The following is a 23,185-nucleotide window of genomic DNA, read 5'->3' on the forward strand; positions in this document are numbered from 1 at the left end:
TATTACTTAGGTTTTATTGGATAACGCGAGATGCATCAAAATCCAAAAATAACATGGGAGGTTAAAGGTCATTTAAAAATTGCCTTCGCTCAGATGATTGCAGGTCATAAAGGTATTTTTTACGAAATCATTTATACGAACATTAGATCAATGTCATAATAAATATTTTGCATATCATAAATACGTTGTATACGCCACTGAATCAAGAAATTTGTAAGACTTTAGTCCTCTTTTTAACTAAATTGAAATTTTAAAAAAATATATCCCAATAACCTGATATTAAAATGAAAGGACAACAAATACCAAAGCGTACTAGATTATTTGTCGGATCAATGACATAAAGGATTATCTCCTTGACCTGGGTTAATCTTCGCTCACGGTGTTCATCCACGTTGTACATGTAGATCTGTCTTGTTCCGTTATAACCTAGAGTCTCGTTAACCACGTGAATTCCCGAGAGTTAGGTTTGTTGGTCTTTTGTCGGTAGAGAAATGATCAGTCGTATCACCGTCATCTATCAGGCGTTTTATGTAGACATATGCTGAATAGGGGATGGATCGGATACTGTCAAAACACATCTCTCCGGATCGGCGCTGATCATGTGCCCAATTCCTGGAGAAACAATAACAGCTCTGTTTGGACAACAGCGAGTCAGGCACGGGACCGATTGGTTTCTATTGATACACTTAATACCTCGGGATCGGCCGACATCGCGGGGGTTGGATGAGTGTTATGTATTCATTTCTGATTAATTGTCCAACTATTCTTATATCTTCTTATGTCTTGGACTCCTAGGACATAGTCTGGTTGGGTATTTTATCAAGTTTGAGGTTTAAACATTTGATTTATATCTCTTTCTGTTTGACATTTGAAATATAAAAGCCTGGAATGTCATTTATTCATTTCGTTATGATTTTATATGTAGAACAAATAACATAAGAAAAAACTAAACTTATGGTTGGTGGGTAAGCTAGATGGCTCAGCGGCAATGGATGTGTAAATTTTGTATAATTCACAAATCGAGATTCCTTGCTCTACAACTTATTTGAATCTACACGTTAAACTTGCGCAGGATTAGGTTATGTATTTTGAAGAAGACGGGGGGGGGGGGGGGGATAGCGCAAAAGCCAATTTAATTTTCCATTAAATTCTATGTAATTATGTTATAATTAATATTATCAACAAAAGAAAGCAACATCTAATTGAAACTTATAGCAATTTTAACACATATGTAAACAATAAAAAGGCTCGAGCTTTGTTTAAAAAAAAACAAACAATTTCAACTGTATCTTGCTTACAACTCAATATTTGACTTTCAAATATATTAACAAAGCATTAAAAATGCCCATGATAACTATTCTAAACAATACAAATTGGAAAAATTGAGCTCAGGTCGTGTCTAGGTCCCTATGATGTTAAGTGGGTCATCTCTCCACGTTTTGTTGATTGAAATCGGTTTATTTTTCATTTGCTCTTTTTTCAAAATATGACCAAAAAGCCATTCAAGTTCTAATCAAAGTACTGAAGAACTCACGGGAGTTGATTTTGTCGATGTTTATATATTTATTCTAAAATCAATCATATGTTATTTTGCATGACAAGTACATGTAGTTTCTAATTTGTATTACACACATTTTTATAATATGAAATTTTTGACTTGTTCGACAATCAAACTATGTATCAGTGATAGAAATATTTCTCGAAAATTGTATGGATCCAAGCAATATTTAACTGTAGTCTCGTTCAACCAAACGCTCGGCTGACACCGTAAATCTCCGACAAGGATTTGTGGAGACAGCCGAGCGTCGAGTTGAACAAGACTATATTGATCTCTGGCGTAGGAATACATACGACTACAAAAAATTCGTACCATTTAAACTCTGACTATTTTCAAGGTATTTATAAATAAGTTTCCTTGAAATCAATGCTTTAGCATACATTAAATCGAATTTATCGATTATTTTCAAGAACTAAGTCTTGTTAGCAGCAATGATTTGTGCTGAGGTCCAAACACTGTTTCACTTTCGGTTTGTCTTTTAGGTCAAGGTTATTGACAGAGGTCATGGGCAATATTCTCTTGCATCTCTTGTAATGTTTCAGTCGAGGGAATTTCAATCAACCTTCATAATAAAACACGAAAGATAAGGGACACAGTTCTGAACATAATAAATTTCATTTTAGACTGGTGTGTTTCTAGTAAATTTTAGATAAGAGATTGGTTATAGAACAGTGGGTATTTGCTATGCTTTGTCATATCTGCAATGCTTATATACATGTACATTGTTCTACCACCGTTAATACCACATGGATGTTTATAAAGCTTAAAATACACGGTCCTACTTTAGAACAGCAGGACTAAAACCCCGAAAAAAAATACACGAAGAAAACAAGACATCAACCCAACCGTTCTGTAAGTTCCAGTTCTGATGATCTTTGAAGACAAGTGCACGCTATATGTTGGCGTAACGGTTTTGGCTGTCTGATGTTAAACTGGTGGTCCGCTGATGCGGCTAAAACAACGGAGCTATTACGGGAATTGGATTCATTTAACGATAATGCATATTGCATGTTTTTGTAAATGCCGTAGCTGTAAAACTGTTTATCAATATTTTCAAACCCATTTTTTTCAGGCAATTGTCCTATACTTAATACGAGCCTAATATGTTAATACTGTTTCGTTATTTTGCATTCATCAGTATACTGTAAAAGTTAAAAACATAATCACTATGGTTCGAGTTCACTGTAATGATTGATAGTAATTTAGAAAATTAAACATCAGCTATAATTAAATTCAAACTCTGAATTCAAATTACATATTTAAAGGGACATGGTCACGCTTTCGGTAAAAAATTATTTTTTCGATTCTAATAGTTATAATGCTTCAGTAAGGCATTTTTAATAGGCAACCAAAATTTGAGTGTCATTTGTTGAGTTACATGTATAGGCGAGTTACATAGCTTACAATTCCTCGCTATGTAAACAAAGCTTTTGTTTACATTTTGAATGTTGAAGTAAAAACTCCAGTTTTAGACCTTAAATGAATGTGTTAATCGGTGGGAACTGTTTATTTATGCTTAAAATGAATAAGAATATAGAAAATTCAGCTTGAAAAATATTTTACTGGTATATTGAACCTATGTAAACAAAAACAGGGCATGAGCCTTGTTTACGTGAGCAAGAATTGTGAGCCCTGTATCTTGCTAAAAACTCATCGACGGGCACCCAAATTTCATTTGATCATTAGAAATGCATTCATAAAGCATTTTAAATAATAAAAACAGAAAAATTAAATTTGACCAAAATTATTATAATTGTTTTCCGCTTGAATTTGGGTCCATTTGGGTTCATTTGGGTCCATTTGGGTAAATCGACGCACCCGAGATCTCGCTACTAGGTAAACATGGTTGTCATAAGGCGAGTTTTTTAAAACGATGACATTCCAAGGCGAAGGATGGCCGTTGTGAACCATTGAAAGGAAAACAAAGATAGCTGAGTTAGGGTAAACAATATGTTTAATTAGTAAATCCAATTTTTTAGGCGGTTGAATGCTTTTAAAGTCGGATATAATTCCCGAAGCGAGCGACACAAAAACGGCGGCGTAAGTCGGAGGTTTTTACAACGCTTGGAACTGTAGCTCTCTGGTTTGTCTATCCGAATTTTTTCAACCAGAGAGCTACAGATCTGCAGCTATAGCCACCTAAGAAAATGGTCGATGTCCGGTAAAACCGAGCAATAGCTGGGTACACAAACACCCTTTATTAAAACCACTCAACACCTGATACCTGCAAAGAACCAAGATGACTTTTTTCTTGGAACGAGTATTATTGATGTGTTTCCTGGGAACGTTTGCTTTATAAATGCTAAAAGTTACACTTTTTACCCCCAAATTTAACTCAGAGATTAGACAATGGGGGCTCTTAAAGCTCTATTACATTATGTCGTCAAACGTTGCTCATTTGCATGTACACTTATTCGTGACGTCTTAGATATGGTTCAAGTTAAGACTCTAAATGCAGCATTTACAACCGTTTTCAAGGATCTCAGAATCCCTGTACTTTTTAAAGCGAATGTTTTATCTCGTGAATAAATATAAATGGTCGATGCATAATTTGTTCGTTGACCTAACCTCTCAAGGTTTTACTGATGTTCATTGATGAGTTCAGAATTTGTGATGCATAGTTCAAACGATTAAAGTAATTTAATAATGTTTATTGAAACAGAAAACAGGTAATCCGAATATGTCGTTTTTATTTATTTTTGTAACTTCTGATTACATTAATATTTGAAAAAAAGGAAATGAAAAGAGTAGTTTACCTAATAAACGTTTTACGGTTTTTTAAAAATAAAATCTTACGCGACTTCAAACCATCCAGCTTTTCACTTGAATTTTCATTTCGATCATTTGAACTATTCACAATTTTAATTTTTATGCAACATCCATTGACAATTTAAATGAATTGTAACATTATATTATCGGTGTTTTTGTAGAAGTGAAATATTAAACAATTACGAAGGAGGATTGATTTTTATTACAACCTAATCTTATAAAACAAGGACAGACACCTTTAGATTATTGAATTGTTGTTAATTAAGTTAAGAACAAGCTGTTGTTTCGAAGTAACCCAAATCCTTAGCCCCTTTTTTTTCACACGTGTGGCCAAATACATTGTTTGAACAGAAAACACGCTGAATAAACAATAAGAAACAGATATTTGATAATGATTCCCCCTTTTATAAGGCTGTTGTTTCAGTGAGCGCTGTGTTATCCCTGTATCGTGTTCCCGCCGCTAACAGAGCTCGATCTCCACCGGATAGCATCACCAGTCATTAGTACCAATCAACCAATCAGCAATCAGGAGACAAGCGTTGTTTTGGCATGCAGCGCACCATCACGCAACTACAGCGCAACCAAAATTACAAATAAACAAAAATTGGCCTCCGATCACTTTCATACCAAAATCACTCAGAATATCCCAATGAAACAGAGATCTGTTGATATCTTTATTATAGGGATGTTTTTAAAGAATTTCGTAATCGTAAAAAATCACAATTAATCATTCAATGACATCCAAAATGTTCTCTAATAATATTGCAGTCTCCTCGATTTCATTCGATAGATTTACTGAAGGCCAATATTTGAAGTGCATATATGTATCGACTATAGCTATCCAAGCAAGCTAATAATAATATACTGAAAGTTGCAGGCACTTAGAATCATAAAAAAATCAAATGAAGATGTTTGTTTAACAAAAAAAAAATCGACTGCAACAGCCCAATTTAGATATGTTTCTATCAATTGAAAGATGAATAAAGAACTACAAAAGTGAGGCAATGGACTCCGTGGCGCAGTATGCAACTTTCAGTATACCTATTCCCCACCATACATTCTATACATGTACAAGGCACTATACGATATATGTTGACAATTATTTTCCAGGTGTTAACATTACTCTAATGTATTAGTGCAGTTGTGTACTATATTCATCGTTTATTGCTATAAAACATTGAGCAAACAAATAACATAGAAAATTACAAACGAGTGCTTGAAATAAACATATCAAAATCTCAAGTGTTCACAAAAATGCACAGAACTTCGATGAAAAGATAAATATACATGATATGTCGCAAATCTCTGAAAAACAGAAGAAAAAATCATTTCAGCAGACCAAGACTAAAAATCATGTGATAATGTATGGGTAACTGGTCATTGGTCAATTTGATTAATATATGTTTGCAGTGTTTGCTTCGTACCAAGTCACGTGTTCCTTATTTCATGTATTTCTTCATCAGTTTCTGTATGATCTCATCTTGATCGACGTATTCCAAGATGTACGGGGTTTGCATTAGTATACCCATGCTTCCAAATATAGTAACAGTCAGAAACACAATCAGTAGGAGTCGGTCCAAGACACTGGCCACAAACTTCCAGTCGTCCAGCACCTGCAATGGAGAAAAAATGCGTAAGCTTTTTACAACTAGTAATTGAATCAAAGATACAATTACACAACTTCTTCATTCTCAATATTTTAGTGTAAAATGTAAATGGACAAGAAGTCACATCGACTACGTACTGTGTCATATTCATCCTCGGCCTTCAGGTGTTCAGTTATAAACTTTAAGGCGTCTGTTGCTTCCTTAAGATCAGGAGTCATCTGAAAAAGTTTGTTCTTTGGGGCGTGGCCAGGAGAATGGTTGGCATTTTGACGTGTGAAGCCTAGTAAAGGAGAACCTTCTGGGACACATCTGTTATTCTGTCTGCGGCATCCTGGGTGGTGAGATTCAGTCAGTTCTTGAAAGTTTGGCGAACTGGAGGAAATGTGGTTCGATCTGGTGACGTCGTTTTGATATATGCTCGAACTGCTATGCTGATCGGATATCTCTTGTTTCGGTTTCTGCCATCTCTCCATATGATTGGGACGGGTCATCAAAAGAAGGCGGGGCAGGTAGTTCAGGAAAACGATTCGAATCCAGTTGGGCATTTGGTGCGTCCTTGGAGTTCGGAAATTTTTGTTGATGACAAATACAGTCAAACAGATGGCGAGGATGTTCATTATAAAGGTAAACAGTAAATAGTGAGCGATCAGCGGGATCTTTAGGGATGGCGGCAAAATTTTGGAAATAAGCAACAAAAACACAACCAGCGCCAGCAAAATAGATATACAAAGCGTTATTTTCTCACATGCGTCAGCCGGAAGCAGAAAGACACAGACACTCACGAACGATATTAATATACATGGAATTATGAGATTGACCGTATAAAACAGCGTCTTCCTGCGAAGGTGGAACTCGAATATGACCATGGCTTTGTTCTGATTAGATCCCGGGTCGATTTCAGTCGTGATCCGTCCTGGTCCGGCAATTATATCCCACGCTCCGCTCTTCAGATAGTCGGTGAAATCTAAACTGTCCATATTATTGTAGAAGGTAAAGTTCAGCTGCTTGTCTGTAAACGTCCAGGATCCGAACTTCATCTCACAGATCTGCTGGTCAAAAGGAAAGAACTGAACGTCAATGGTGCAGGAACTCTTGTAGATGGCGGGAGGGATCCAGTAAACCAAGCTATCGTACGACAACAGGATGTTAGATTCATACGATACCTCGTACTTCCCATCAGCACTGTGAGGAAATAAAACGTCACAAGTGATTACGTCACAAAACAGTGCTTACATCATTTACATAAACAGGACACAGTTGGCTGCTTCTATAAAGCAGGAGTGGTATTCATGCTCTCTATATGCAAGCAAACTAACATACATGTAATTAAGCATTGATATTCATATAAGCGTCATGCTTTGGTTCCAACACCAGCGTTAAATACTTGTCCATGTTTATGTGTACACACTAGCTAAGACACATGCCACGGTTCAGCGATAGCACCTATGTACACATATCTATCATATTATTAAATGATCTTTTGTATTTTTTTTATATATTTTACCTGTTCCTATTTCAAGATTCTTTTGTTTGTAAAAAATGCTCATCACGGGAGTTCATTAAGGTTAACAACGAATGTAAAAGCAGCTAAATACATTTATTCATACAGATTCACAGTTTATTCTCAGTTTGAATGAAAAACATTGTTAAAACATTAACAGGGTGCATTTTGATATATAGTATCAGGGGCAATGTTGCCTTCTTGGCTGACTTTGTATTTGTCCATGATTTTTCCGATCAGTTCGTCCTGATCGATGTTTTCTAGGATATAAGGGGCCTGCACTAGTATTCCAATCGTACCACAGACGGTGACGATAAGAAATATGTACAGTAACATTCGGTCCACCACGCTCGCCATGTACTTCCAATCGTCGGTCACCTGAAAGGAAACCAGTTCTCAATAGGTCAGATTTAAATATATCTACTATAGATATATAAAAATATAAAAATAACCTAAAATAAAGTTTTCTGTCAACGCTAGCTTATTGAAATTAAGATTTGTATTTATTCAGTTACAATGAAATATGTCTTAACCTACAAAATATTTCGTCCAATGCATCCCATATCAAATAAGGATATTAAAATTGATTACGAATAATTGCATGAACAATGTTAATGATTCATATACATCGGAGTCTGTTTTGGTATATTTCTCTGTATTTACTACAATATCATTATAGAAAAGATCGATAAAACGCACCGAACCATATCGGTCCTCCCATTTTAAATGTTCAGTTATAAAACCAATGGCTTCTGTTGCTTCTATCAACTCGGGGCTCATGGGAGTGTAACCAACTTCCGTCGCCTCTGGCACGTTGTGTAACCGGCAGTTCCTGGAACGTGTGTTACTCATATCATGATTAGCATGTCTCTTTATATCATGGTCTAGATTTTCTTCCGAGTGAACTTTCAAAGGACTCTTCCATCTTTCATCATGGTTAGGTCGAGTCATGAACAGAAATTTTGGCAAGTATTTCAAGAAGACTATTCGAACCCACTCAGGCATTCGGTGTGTTCGAGGAGTACGGTAGTTCCGGTTTATAATGAACACAGTGGAACCAATGGCAATGATGTTCATAATGAAAGTAAACAAGAGATATTTAGCAATCAGTGGTATCGTCTTTGAAGGCGGCAACAATTTAGAAATTAAAAGCAAAAACACGACGAGCGCTAATAGAATTGAAATAATCAGAGTGATTTTTTCGCCGGCGTCAGCGGGCAGCATAAAGACACAGATGCTGACAAAGGAAATCAACATACAGGGGATAATCAGATTAACTGTGTAGAAGAGAGTTTTTCTCCGGATGATGAACTTGGCGATGTACATGCTGATTCGGCGCTTCGTTTCCGGGTCCGTACAGATGACGATCCTTGCCGGACAATCCACGATGTCCCATGTTCCGCTCTTCAAATAGTCCGTCATGTCCAGACCATAAAACTTATAGTAGGTGAAATTCAGCTGGTCGGCTTCAAAAGTCCAAGACCCAAACTTCATTTCACATTCTTGTTCATCGAATGGGAAATATTCGACATTGATGTCACACGAGCTTTTGTAGATGGCGGGCGGGACCTGGTATATATTGGCCGCACCGTCCGGCTGCATCAGTACAACATTTGACTCATACGTTACCTCATATTTACCATCAGCGCTAAAACGGTAAAAGTGTCAGCATTAAATCAGGCGCATGTTGTGCCCATAATTGCCAGAGTCTTCTAAATTAAATGAATAAAAAACACAGTTTTTTGGAGATGAATATTTTATTTTCAAACAACCATCATTATTTACTATAGTGAATTTATTTTACTTCATGTTATAACAATAAGTTTAAAAAAAATTAAAAATAAAAATAAAGGAATAAAAAACAAAACACACTTAATATAAAGTTATAGCAGCTATGGCTACTGGTATTTTTAGGAATACAACAAAAAGATGTTAATATATGAGGTATGATCTAAAAATAGATATAGCACTTCTGTAAAACACCTGCACCGATTCACTACGAAGACAGATTTCAAAAGACAATATAAATATACACTTTGAAATTTCTGAAAATCTATTAAAAATATACATATATATGTAGGATCTGGAACACTAACCTTATGCTGGGAAGACTTCTCATAATTTGGCAGAGAACGGACAAAACATTACACACATACACACAAAGCATGAAGAAATTAAAATACCTGTGCATAGTCTGTAAACGACGTTTAGTAACACTGAGTGCATTCTAGATATATGTGTGTGTCCCTCTATATATGTAAAACTGCGACAAAACAGTCAGATCAACTTAACAAACAATTGAAACTTTAATTCAGGGAAGACATCAGTCTTTCGATGATCGCGTCTTGGTCGACCACTGAGAAGATGTGGGGGGCCTGGAGGAAGATGCCCATGGCGCCCCCTACCGTCACCATCAGGAAGGTCACCAACAGGAGGCGGTCAATGACGCTGGCCACGTACTTCCAGTCGTCGATGATCTAAACAACAAACGTCCAGAGATAACAAAAGTGGACGCATGGAATCAATCGAGTTAAACTTCTAATGTGGAGGCTGACGCAGTGGATATTTCATAGCATTGTTATTCTTATTAACAAGGAAGTTTATATTTTCAGTGTTAAAAAACCCAGCTTTAATGATAAAATATTATGGTATTTAAAAATCAATAGTTCAATAGCGACTTTAAGTACCAGGATTTGGATCGGTGAGTTGAAATGCGTTTTTATGAACCGATTGATGTCCACAAAACCTCCTTAAACCCATAACATAGAAGAAAAATTGACGGAACTAGGGAAAAATATCAAAAATAAATCTTTGAAACAACTTTCATGAGTCAAATGACGTTTACACAGAGATGAATCAACTTACCGTGTCAAAGTGGTCATTCTTAAGAGTGTGTTGCCGAATGAACTTCAAGGCGTCAGAAGCTCTTCGGAACTCCTCACCGAACACATCGAAGGTCGACAGCGTATCGTTGTTGAAATTAGCTGCATGATTAAAATCCAAACTTCTGTCGAACACTTTCCGCTCTGTGTCAGGAGTTTTCAGCACGGACTGGTCGCGTGGCGTTTTTCTTGGTTCCATCATGGCGTCCTTCAGCGAGCGCGCCTGCCAGCGCGAGGAGTGCCCCGGTCGTGTCATGAGGAGGATCTTTGGGAGGTAGTTCAGGAAGACGACGCGGACCCACCTGGGCATGTTGTGGGTGCGAGGACTTCTGTGGTTCTTGTTTAGAACAAACACAGTGCATCCAATGGCGATAATGGTTATGATGAAGTTGAACAGGAGGTACTTGGCGATCAGAGGGATTGTCAACGCTGGAGGTAATATTTTGGAAATTAGTAAAAGGAACACAACCAAAGCTAGCAGAATGGAAATACACATTGTGATCTTTTCCCCGCCATCACCCGGAAGTGCAAATGTACAAACACTTGCAAAGGAAATCAACACACACGGGATGATAAGATTGACAATGTAAAACAGAGTTTTTCTTCTTATCACAAACTTCACTATGTACATATCTCGAATATCTCCGGACACTGGGTCTTTTTGTTCCTGGATCCTTGCAGGGCTATCAATGATATCCCAAGTTCCACTGCGCAGATAGTCGGAAAAATCTAAGGTCCTTCTATTTAAATAATAAGTGAAGAACAGTTGATTTTTCAGGAAAGTCCAAGACCCAAATTTCATTTCGCATTCCTGTTGATCAAACGGGAAATACTTGACGTCGATGTCACATGACGACCGGTAGATGGCGGGCGGGACCCAGTACGTCAGTCCGTCATGGTTCATTACTACATTGGATTCGTAGCTCACTTCATATTTCCCATCAGCGCTAATAAAATAAAAAACGCGTTGCAGATGATTCAAAATTTCCCGCGCTTGTTCTGATTTGTGATTGGCTCCTTATCTTTGACCGGGAAAATGAGCGAGGAACGCTCAAGAGAGCTATATAGAGCGAGACAGTTACACAGAAGTCGAACATTTATAGAAACACACAATCAGAACACAAAGAAATCAAAATAAATTAACGATAACATATAAAGAGCGGTTCAGACAGGAAAAAATAGTTCAGTTAAAAGACAAACATGATGAAGTATTGAAAAAGAGTATTAAAAAAATACGGTTTACAATATCTATTCAATAAGAGAGTCAACAACAAAAAAAGGATGAAAGACTTCACTTACTTGTTAAACAAAACGATATCCGGTCGCCATGCTTTTGAGTGGTTTATTCGGATTGTCTTGATACCGCCATATTGTTCGGGATTCCATGTCAGTTGATAGTCGTACCAGTACTTTAACAAAACAATAATTTATTTACAATCTCAGGAAAACACCGACATCACAAAGCTGTTCATGTAAGGTTAAATCCCAAAAACTGATTGCCCCTAGTGTAAGTCTTCTGAGTTATATTTTGTACTTACCATCTGGAGCCAGACGTTCGTTTTCATGATTTGATTTTTCTCGTCCTAATAAAGAGAAGAATGAGGGAATCACTTAGTGTTAAATATATAGCGGTTTACTTCACTGTCTGTTCCTTCACATTAAAACCTGGAAACCACAGACATAATACCTGTCCATGCCCATGTAAATCATCATACGTCATAGAAACAATGTTATTACATTCAAAAATTGTATATGTACAGTATGGTTGTCTAATAATGTGATGTATGTATAAACAATAAGGTAGGCAGTTTTTATACCCCAAGTATGATTGGAGCTCTCATGGTAGGGAGTACAACAGTTAGTGAGTCCATTGTAAAAGACGTAGCGTTTTTCCTGACTGTATAAATATATATAGTGAATCTTTTGTACAAGACAGTGTATTTACCTGACTGTATAAATATATATAGTGAGTCCTTTGTACAAGACAGTGTATTTACCTGACTGTAAAAATATATATAGTGAGTCCTTTGTGCAAGACATAGTTTGTTTACCTGACTGTATAAATATATATAGTAAGTCCTCAATGTTTTACCTGACTATAAATATATATAGTGTGATCTCTGTACAAGACATTGTGGTTTACCTGACTGTATACTCACCACACTGATAAGCTGACTAAGAGCCAGGTTGAATTGAACCTCAATAGACTCATTGATGTTCCGGACGGGGCGGATCAAAGGGTTGTAGTTCTTATCATCAAACAGGTACTTGATCAGTTTAACTTCGTCATCACTTCCCAGACCTGCAAAATTTAAACTTTATATAGCGTGTGTGCTTTACTAAGGCAATGCTGTGCAATTGTTATCTGTCCTACGTACTGATGAATCACTTAATTTTGTGAAAATGATATTTCGTTCATTGAAGCATCGGATGCTTGTTTTTGGATGTCCTATACCACACCAAGCGGTGCTGAAGAATTGAATACCGTGCTTTCAATACGTCAAAATAATAACAATATACTAGTACTCAATTACTCATGTATCGTATATATTCATTCATTTGGTATTATCTGTAAATCTGAAATCAATCCAAGCCCATATAATTAATAAATTTAATAAACTGGGTTTTGAATATGTTTTACCGAATTTTTCATTTTCACATGATGGCAAATGTACATGCATGACATGGAATCTGATGCGTTTGTAGAAGCGTATTATACAATTTCTAGATTAGTACTTATCATAAAAAGTTGTGAATTAAATACCGGTATTATACTTAGATTCTGGACACAGATTTTAAGCCCATTAAAGTTATTAGGTTAATATTAAAAAGAGAACCGTACAGAATATGATCTAAAACTCTGTCCACAGCAAACATGTTATCAAATATTCATCTGCATTGTACCATACAAATCGGTTCATTTTTGTCTAATGGAGAGATGATCTATATGCGTACGTGGTGTGTTATTCGAAAATCATAATAAATAATGTGGTCACTGACCAAGAACTCTGACGTCACCAGAGAACCGTGCATCCTGAATGGAATAATTTAACGATAAAGCTGTGTACTTCTGTCGAGGTATAGCTAGTGTTATTTTATATTCACATAGACTACATTTACACTCACAATCTCACATCGCCTCGTCAGTTTTCACTAGCCAAATGGTGAATACAAATGTGTTCCAATCCACCTAACGCAGCGATCGTAAAAGAAAACCCATCAACACACTGGCAGCTATGTAACTAATTTCAGCAAATGAAAACAGAATTCTTTGAAATGAAGAATAAAAATTCTACCTTTCGACTACAAAGTTCCCTTAACCAAGCCATCCCTCTGATCTCCAGCTGTAACGCTAATACCTCTAATAATAAACCGAATTCTTGGTTTCTGTACATTGTCGATGTACATCGAATCCTTAATGCAGACACAAGGTTAACAGGAGAAATGAAAGTGAATCTTACAACAGCTAAGACTCTGTTTGTTTGTGGTACTTCAGTGTGTCTGCAAGACGTTTCTTTAATATACTCACTTAGCATGAATGAATTCTTAAACAAACACATTAGATCGATGAACTATAGAGACCGCCGAGCAGTAAAAGGAAGATATAGATAGATAGACAGACATATAGTCGCATAGAACAAGGAGAAACGAAGAGAGAGAGAGAGAGAGAGAGAGAGAGAGAGAGAGAGAGAGAGAGGTTTCCTAAAAAGATACATCAATAGTTTCCGTCGAGTGAAATGAACATACAGACGAGACTTTTTGTACTTACCCGGGTCTACAGTTGACCCAGAGATGACTACCCCCCAAACAACGCCAGCTAGCAGGACGGAGGGAGACATCATGCGACACTCGCTGAATCTTCCTGTCACCGACCGTGAGTGAGCCCCGGCAGTAATTGCACTGATCTCCCATTGACATGTATTCTATGTTCACTGATCGATTGGAGGGGCTTTATGAATATTTCTACAAGCTTTCTGCTTTGTGTTCTAAAACACTGTGTAAATATATCTACATGGTTCTTATTCAATGTAAAACGATCACAGCAGGACCGCTTATAGCCCTGCAATATGGAATAACTTTTAAATAACTTACTATTGTAATATTTGTGTTAAAAAGTAATTGTTTGGCTTGTATGAAGAAAATTGTTCGTTCCGAAGAATGTACAGACGAATCTTGAATAATGGACAAACTAGGCAATAATAAATAGCGAAGAAAAAGTGCAGCGATATCATATGATCGGGACTCTCCGGCACTGGTCGTAGATTACGTATTCATGGTAAAAAGGCAATTAAAATAGCCTAAGGCTATAAATATAATTTACTATGGAGAAATCAGACCTAAATCGTTCCTATAAAAAACACTCGTATTGAACATGTAGTAGTTCCCTAACATCACAATATTAGTCATCTGCAGACACCCGTTAATAGTATGACCAGAAACTGTTGTACAAGGTGATGCACGTATGAATTGTAAAAAAAACCCAAACATCCATGCAGGTATTCTAAAATGGTTCAAAGGATTCTGTAGATGGGTATGTCACAAAAAGGGCCCACAGTAAAATAGTAGAGCGGAAGCAGTGGATAGAAGAGAGACCTGAAAGTCAAAGCAATCCGAAAGTAGACCGGAACTAGATAATCATCAAGTCCGCATGGGTAAAACACGAGTAAACGCAAGAAGAATCAAGTGAATATCTTCATTTTGCATGTATTTTTTATTAATTGCTTTTGTTCAAAATTCTTCATTTCGTGTCAAGAAGGCTAGGTGGCTGAGGTAATTTCTGTGATCGGCTTGTAACGATCACAGTGGTGTCCATATGAGGCATCCGGCAAATTTTTACTATTTGCTCACGCATTGGGATTAAATCTTTAATTACATGTAGATGGCTAAAACCGTTATTCTAATGCGTTTGCCTCGAAAGTAAAACATTTACAGTCATAATGATTCAAGTTACGTTTTTCTTTACATATGCGTAAGAATATTAATAGGAAGTTCAATTCATGAGCTCATTCATTTCGGAAATCAACAATCGATGTGATATATCTTATCTATTATGTTTATTGTATGTAACATAATGCTTTCGCATTACATCAACAGAGCTGTGACCAGTGATATCACCTGGCGATCATATAACCTTTAAAAAGAATACTTGTTATGAACTATATTAATCTCCTTAAGAAAACGAGCTCTGTTTAGAGATAATTTTGGGAAAATGCTTAAACATATGGAATCTCTCTTTACTTAGTAACAGTTTTTAACTTATAATCAGTATTGAAATTATAAGGTAGATCCGAGTGCTACTATATCTTTTACATACTTGTACAGCATTAAACTTGATGTCAAATCCGTGCCTTTATCCAAGAACAAATTTTGAATTTGCTGTAATCGGTTAAAGACGATTAAGGTACTTCACTACACTGAGACTTGTACATTTTAAGACACTACGTCACAAGATAGCGATTTAAATGTTCTGTTAAACTGTTTGTATCATGTGTATGTATATCGTCATAGCTCAGTGGTTAAAGTATCAGGCTTAAGAACCGCAGGTCATGAGTTCGAATCCACCTGGGGCTTTTGTTTATGTTTACTGAAAGAAATTTTTGAAAATATCATTTTTTATCAAAAATTGCACATTTTTTTTGCCTATTTGACATACATATTTCTTATCAATCAAGTAATTTTCTGCTGATTTGGGAAACTATTTCAAGGTGTAGTGAGGCACCTTAATTAAATGAGCACAGCGGGGGATTTAAGGTGCCTCACTACACCTTGAAAAAGTTTCTCAAATCAGCAGAAAATTACTTGATTATGATAGGAAGCATGATGAATAAGAAGTATATATGTCTAATAGGCGAAAAAATGTGCAATTTTAGTTAAAAAATGATATGTTAAAAAATTTCATTCAGTAAACATAAACAAAAGCCCCAGGTGGATTCGAACTCATGACCTGCGGTTTACAATACTAGTACTTTAACCACTGAGCTATGAAGATATACATCTGAATCGACTGATACAAACAGTTTAACAAAACATTTAAATCGCCATCTTGTGACGTAGTGTCTTAAAAAGTATAAGTCTCGGTGTAGTGAAGTACCTTAATTAAAGGGACTGGATAGTCAACAAATTAATCCTCAGATCTGCTTTCAACTATTAAATATGATATTTTGGGCCACAATCATCTATTTAATGAACAAAAAATCCAAAAATCCTATATTCTCATACAGAGCTCTTTGTTTAAAAGAGATAAATATAGCCTAAATATGGCCACATCAATCCAGCTCTCCTAATTTTAATTGGATTTCATAATTTGTTGCCCTCTTTAAGTGGATCTGTTCACGGACATTGATTACACCGTGGAAATGTCCCCTGTTGGTTCTGATGATGACACAGCCTCCCAGCCTGTTATAGGATTGTTGTAGGGATTAGGGAATCCATTGTTTATCACGATATGTTACCAATCTGGCTATCAGGCCATTGAAACACGACCTGGTCAAAACTTACTGAGGACGGTATTGTCTTTCTCTCAAGAAAATGCTTTGTAGGTGTATTTAATGTTAATATTTACTAACGTAAATCAAGTCCGGGTTTATTTACATTTCGCCCCCGTGTGGCATGTCTATACTTGTTTCTCTGAGTATCAAGCTACTAGAGGATACTGAGCAAAATCATCATTTAACCTGAATGTTTTACATGCTGTTTAATAATTCAGTGCAAACCCCTGGTGACTGTAACGTTAAATACTCATTATCAGCTGTATCACGTGGTCGATTTGATTTAGTTAATTTAGTTTATTGATATCTGTAATATTTATGAAGATCAAGCATGCACATATTGGAGTGCTCTGCAACAATCATATTCCGCACTCCGCTAGCATTCGGTTCTTAGATTTATCGTCAATAATTCGCGTCCATTTCCCGGTTACACGTCACGCAAAGCTCCCTGAATAGTACTCACTACATTCAGAAAATGCCTCGTGTTCAAGACATGGACACATTGACTTTAAAGTAGACGACAGAGAGAAGTATAAGTAAAGAATAATTTTCACGGAGTGTATAACTAAATGAAGTAGTAGCCTGGGCAGTGATTTGTTACCTCTTGCTAGGGTTCCCTCCGACACATGGCTGAAGACCTGGACCAGTAACACAACACACGGGGTATAGGTGGTCCATGCCATCCTCATCGTGCTCGTTCCTCTAGCACCGAATCCTTGAACATCTTATGCCTCCATGGACCACTTAACACCGTTCAATCCCCCCGTAACACTTGGTGATGTTTTCACTTTTTCGTTACATGTAAGTCGCCATCACAGATATTAACGCATGCGTAGAGGGCCTATCAAACTCTGTAACTTTTCCAGGCTCTCCAACATATGTTGTTCCGCTTAACAACACGTGCTGTTGATGAAGCGACAATTGCGCGTGCTTTCTCTAATACCGGTATTAATATGTTTACACAGCGTTCACGCGATGTACTATGGCTGCTCTACCTTTCTAGGGCATTGATCAGGTATAGAAATCTCCCCTGCTCGCTGCAGACTAGTCAGTTTCTTCGTTGTTTCTTTTCCTGTCCAAACGTTTAAACAAAACCTTTCTATTTACTCTGTTCCTTCTTTACAAATTGTTCATTAATTGCACTTGATTGTGGATTCACTGAACCACGTGTTTCTCGCCTGATCATTACGGACCCCCTTGCGCCATGCCGAATCTTCTGAAACAAGCGCCCCAAGACATTTAATTAAGATTTTGTTAAGATTCATTGGAATTGTGATCGATTCGTTCCGAAAATCTCAAACAATCGTAGAGGCAGTGAAAGTGTTTGGTTTGATGCTCGCCAAGAGACTTAAATCATAATGAATTTTAATGAATTGTTACGATGTAATTACAATCGGATTGTGTCCTGTTCCAGCATTTCTGTCGTAAGAGCTTTTTTTCCTCTTCGCGGGCACTCTTTGAAAAACTTGTTTCAAGTAACTAGCGTTTGTTTGAAATCATTTGCAATATCTGTAGAGTAATTCTTGAAAACGAAATTTTTACAAGCTTATGTCTTTCCTATATTTCGAAAGCCAATGATGTTTTAAATTATTTTTGAACTGAAAGATAAAGATATTCCAAAAGTGACAGAATATATACACTGATATATAATCACTTGTGATCGATCCCCTTTGTCTTGTGTTTATAGATAAGATCGACAACAATCCGAGATCTGGCCCGCTGCGCGTGTTTACACGGGGAGGGAGATTAGTGATATTGTTACAGATTATCCGGCGATTATCAGGCGATGATTCGCTGATTGTTTTTATTGTAGATCATCCGTTAATCTGACATTCCTGTCAGGGAACTCATTGAAAATAAATACACGATCGACGTCTCCCATACTTTAAAGATTTTTGGATAGGGCAGGGGAAAAAGTATATGGATAGGTTACTCATTATGAAAAACTGTCGCACGTTTTAAAACCCGAAGAAAGAAATAAATATTCGATAATTTTATAGATAAATGCTACACTGAATTTCCTTTAAAACATTTGTGAATAAATAATACAGACAAAAGACGTTAATTAAAGTAAATAAACATGAATAAACATAGATTTATCGCGAAGTGTTTTTGTGTTTCCGCTAACATATGCAAATATCGGGCCCTTTTGTGCGCGTAGTTCGCTTTAGAATTTGAAAGCGGTCGATGTTTTATTTTGTTTATTTATTTCAGCTTAAAATTGAAACAAAAGTTGAATAATGTTTGCCAGTTAGAATTGTGGTACATGTAATACAAAATCTAACAAAGTTTTGGTTATCCTACACACAAATGTTGATTGAATTCAGTTTGAAAATTACAAATATCTATTTAATACGTAGATTGTGACATAAATTCGAATTAGTTTTAAAAATCACTGAGTTTCCCCGTCGTCAGGGATAAAAACTTACAAGTATATCTAATCATCACTTAACAGGTCTGAAAACTTAATATTATTATGCAAATTGCTATATAGATATGTATATCAGCATTGATTTTATCATTGTGCATCTAAACATGTTGTTAGGTATCAACTTCATATGCATAGTACGGTCCAGTAAATGAGGTGGGGTGGTGTTTGTGTGTGTGTTGGGGGGAGGGTGATTAAGTAGAGGAACTTGATTCCAAATACTGTATAGAGTAAAATGTAGGACTTCTAAGCGATGACAATTTTACTGTTTTTTGTCATGACTGATTATGAGAAATAATGATATAGTATACAATATATACGGATATTTTAGGTATGTACATCTATAATGAGCACAGCCAACAGAACCCCAAGCTTTGCAGCTGATAAAGTGGTTTGAGAGCTTAACTTCCATTAATTAAAAGAACAAACCAAATGACAATATTTCCAGTAGTTTATGAGGTAGAATTGGCGAATTTAATGAACGTGAGCTCTTAATTTCTTCAAAGTGTTTAAAAGGTTCGCAATCATCAAACTACGATTTACTATATATAACTTTGACAATATTGGGGAATGGGGAGAGAGTGCCGCTGATAACAAGGTCAAACGGAGGATGAACAGTGTGCTGATTAAGAAAGACCTTAACGAAGAAAGACAACTCAAACTTCCGGATCAAAGTCTTACAAACATCTGGGTTGTCCGTTTCACTGAAAAAAATCAACTTTAGCTTCTTTTGATGCCACGTCATCCAGGCCAGGCACCGTAAAGTAAGTAAAACATTTCTATTTTCCCCATTCACCTTGGACCTTGATCATATTTCCTTCAAGAATTATATGTACAGTTATGCGTTAGTTTAGTGATATGCTGTATAACAGTAGTGAAGCTAGCTTAAAAAAATTAACCAGTAAACAAATTGTGTTTTAAACTGAAACAGCTATATACAGAGATGTGTTCTCCAGAACGATGGGATTTGTGCCGTGTTGTTTTTTTGTGTTATTGTTGCAGTAATAGTAACTAGGTAACTAATTTGAACGAACAACGGATGGACTCGGACAGAGAACGCACGAATTCGAAGGCCCTGCATACAACGGGTACATCTACTAACCCCGTGTATGTCTCCTAGCCCACTCAACGCCTGACAGCAATACTCAACGTCAGATTTACCCTTGTCTGTGCTTTTAATTTGTCAATTAAAAATTTGTCAGAAAATGAAAAGGGAATTCCTATAGATCTCGCAGCTATACTTTCAATACTTTTAACTTCAATTTCACTTTTTACTTCCTTATTTTCAATTCGATCTTTTACATGGTCCCAGAAAAGTAGGGGGGACACCATGTTAATTCAATTTTTTGCATGTAAATTTAAGAAAAATCTTTGCTGTGCAAAGCCCCCCCCCCCCCATCCCCGGATGCTACTTGCCTGCACATACTGTAATATTATGAATAATATTCATATTCAATAACTTTCATTATTAAATATTAGCGGAGTTATTAATTACGTACTATAGTTTCACCCAATCGATTACCTGGAGGGATATTATGTGTACACTGTATGATTTTGATTTGGATATATCATTATGTGTACACTGTATGATTTTGATATCGATATATTATTATGTGTACACTGTATGGTTTTGATATCGATATATCATTATGTGTACACTGTATGGTTTTGATTTGGATATTTCATTATGTGTACACTGTATGGTTTTGATATCGATATATTATTATGTGTACACTGTATGGTTTTGATATCGATATATTATTATGTGTACACTGTATGGTTTTGATTTGAATATATCATTATGTGTACAGTGTATGGTTTTGATATCGATATATCATTATGTGTACACTGTATGGTTTTGATTTGGATATATCATTTTGTGTACACTGTATGGTTTTGATTTGGATATATCATTATGTGTACACTGTATGGTTTTGTTTGGATATATCATTATGTGTACAGTGTATGGTTTTGATATCGATATATTATTATATGTACACCGTATGATTTTGGAAAGGATATATTGTTATGTCTTCACCGTATGATATTGGTATGAATACGTTATGTGTACACCGTATGACATTATATGTACACCGTTTGATTTTGGTATGGATATATTATGACTACAAGTACATTTAGAGTATGTAGATATTTTAATTATACACATATTGCTAAACATCCTACACTTGCCTATCATAAATACATGTACATTAAACTCCAAGTACATATAAGTCTGTAGCACTTACGTATGTCTAAAGCACATCAAACTGCTAGTACTGAGAACGTCTGTACCATTTTATATCTATTGTTGTTATGTGAAGGAAAATGTAGCAGTCCAACACAAGGTAAAGTTGTAATGTTACATGTAGGTCGGTGCGATTCAAGCTAGACTGCAAAATCGGCTTTAATTTGTTGTACAAAGTCCACAAAATAACTGCAGTATAGACCAGCACAGTATGTAATTGTTTTTGGTACAAGTCCACAAAATAATTGCAATATGGACAGATATTGTACGTTTGACCCTAGACAACTCTTGAAATCAATTGTTGGATAGAGACCTTCAGCTGCAAAATAGTTACACCACGTGACCATCGATAACAAGAGTACAATATAAAGCCGATACAGCTAAGTAGAGAGAACACGATCGCGGCACACAATAGGTAAAGTCAAAAAGGTATGAATCAATGGATGTATTGTTGTTAATATCATGCAGGAAAGCAAATAAATACATGTATGCCGTAAACCAGGATATTGTTTTTTTGCAATGTATAATCATATAGAGTTATGGTTGTTGTTGTAGAAACACATGTATTTGTTTTGTTCGGCTTTAAGGCACACCAAGTATAGTAATTAAGTAATTAAAAGTAAACAGATCTCATCACTATTAAAATGACAATATGTGTTCAGTCAAACTCAGTGATGTAACAATATAGGCACTCAGTCTCGTTCGAGCTCATCAGTGATGTTATAGCAAAGGCACTCACCCTCATTCGAGGTCAGTGATGTAAAAAAAACCACTCACACTAAGGAGATCGAGCTCAGCAGTTATGTAATGGAAATATATCTCACACAAAGTCCAAGTGGAACTCAGTGGTGTAACAAGCAAACGCTTACACTAAATGTCAATGGAACTCAGTAATAATGTTTTAAGAAAGGCACTCACACTAAATCCCAGTGGAACTCAGAAGTAGTGTAATAAGCTTATATCTTAAACTTAATCTCAGTGGAGCTAAGCGACGTACAGGCACGTAGCATTGTTTTTGAAAGTGGAGTGGGAGGGGGGTGACCCCTGGCCCCCTGACGCTATGTGCCTGACGTAATAAGAAAGGTACTCACCCTCGACCAGACCGAACAGAATCACCAGTAACAGACGCATGGTCAGGACTCAGCAGGCGGATTTTCCCGGGAATCCAGGCTCAGTGTTGTTAGGGTGAGTTGGAATCCATTTCCCCCGCGTTCTCTCGGTCTGACCGAGACCTAGAAAGCATCGATTTTTATCCCCCATCAACACTCTACCACAAAAATCAAACCAGGATAAAAACACCACAGATGTACATTGAGGTCGTTACATTTTTACAAATGGAACAGCAAAAATGTTCTTCCTAGTCGAGGATGCGTTATTGATCGGGAATTCCACCACCTTGTGGCAGGCGATCTTTTGTCTAGAAAGTTGGAAATTAAAAAAAAAGGGGTAAACACGTGTAGATAAGATCGGGCCCGGTCTCCCTCTTCTCTCACTGAAACAGCGTGATTCCGACTGGCTCTAACAATTGCGTCACCACCGAATGACGTCATCAATGTCATAGCGATGTTTGAGGGTCTCTTTTTTGTTCAAATTTCATATACTACATGACTTCGCCAAAAGACAGATTTATTAAAGATTTACAGAGTAACAATTAGATATTTTTTTTTTAAGAGCAGGTGCAGATTAATTTTTCTTTTTTTCTTTCTC

At 36.4% G+C, this 23,185-nt stretch overlaps 1 protein-coding gene across 4 annotated transcripts; it reads right to left on the reverse strand.

The window, feature by feature from the left end:
- Positions 1-5,468: 5,468 nt before the first annotated feature.
- On the reverse strand, positions 5,469-22,720 carry LOC128175911 (acetylcholine receptor subunit beta-like 1). 4 transcript variants are annotated; one of them, XM_052841804.1, is made up of 6 exons: positions 22,570-22,720; positions 12,477-12,619; positions 11,856-11,900; positions 11,617-11,726; positions 6,072-7,116; positions 5,469-5,940 (listed from the first exon to the last, which is right to left on the reverse strand). In XM_052841804.1, the coding sequence occupies exons 1-6, from the start codon at positions 22,607-22,609 to the stop codon at positions 5,767-5,769; spliced, it is 1,557 nt and encodes a 518-aa protein (XP_052697764.1). In that variant the 5' UTR covers positions 22,610-22,720; the 3' UTR covers positions 5,469-5,766. The 4 variants fall into 4 exon arrangements, with proteins under 4 accessions (XP_052697764.1, XP_052697760.1, XP_052697761.1 ...); XM_052841800.1 differs by lacking the exon at positions 22,570-22,720 and adding an exon at positions 17,407-17,922; XM_052841801.1 differs by lacking the exon at positions 22,570-22,720 and adding an exon at positions 14,087-14,200.
- Positions 22,721-23,185: the final 465 nt, after the last annotated feature.

This window comes from Crassostrea angulata, chromosome 3, assembly GCF_025612915.1.
Source record: "Crassostrea angulata isolate pt1a10 chromosome 3, ASM2561291v2, whole genome shotgun sequence".
Taxonomy (NCBI): Eukaryota; Metazoa; Mollusca; class Bivalvia; order Ostreida; family Ostreidae; genus Magallana; species Magallana angulata.

Excerpts from the sequence above, each read along its gene's own strand:
- LOC128175911 (XM_052841800.1), bottom strand. The coding sequence starts at position 17,494 with ATGAGGATGGCATGGACCACCTATACCCCGTGTGTTGTGTTACTGGTC. Across the intron at positions 12,620-17,406 it reads GGAGGGAACCCTAGCAAGAG|GTCTGGGAAGTGATGACGAA; the intron begins GTAACAAATCAC and ends TAAATTTTGCAG. Across the intron at positions 11,901-12,476 it reads TTAGTCAGCTTATCAGTGTG|GACGAGAAAAATCAAATCAT; the intron begins GTGAGTATACAG and ends TCTCTTTATTAG.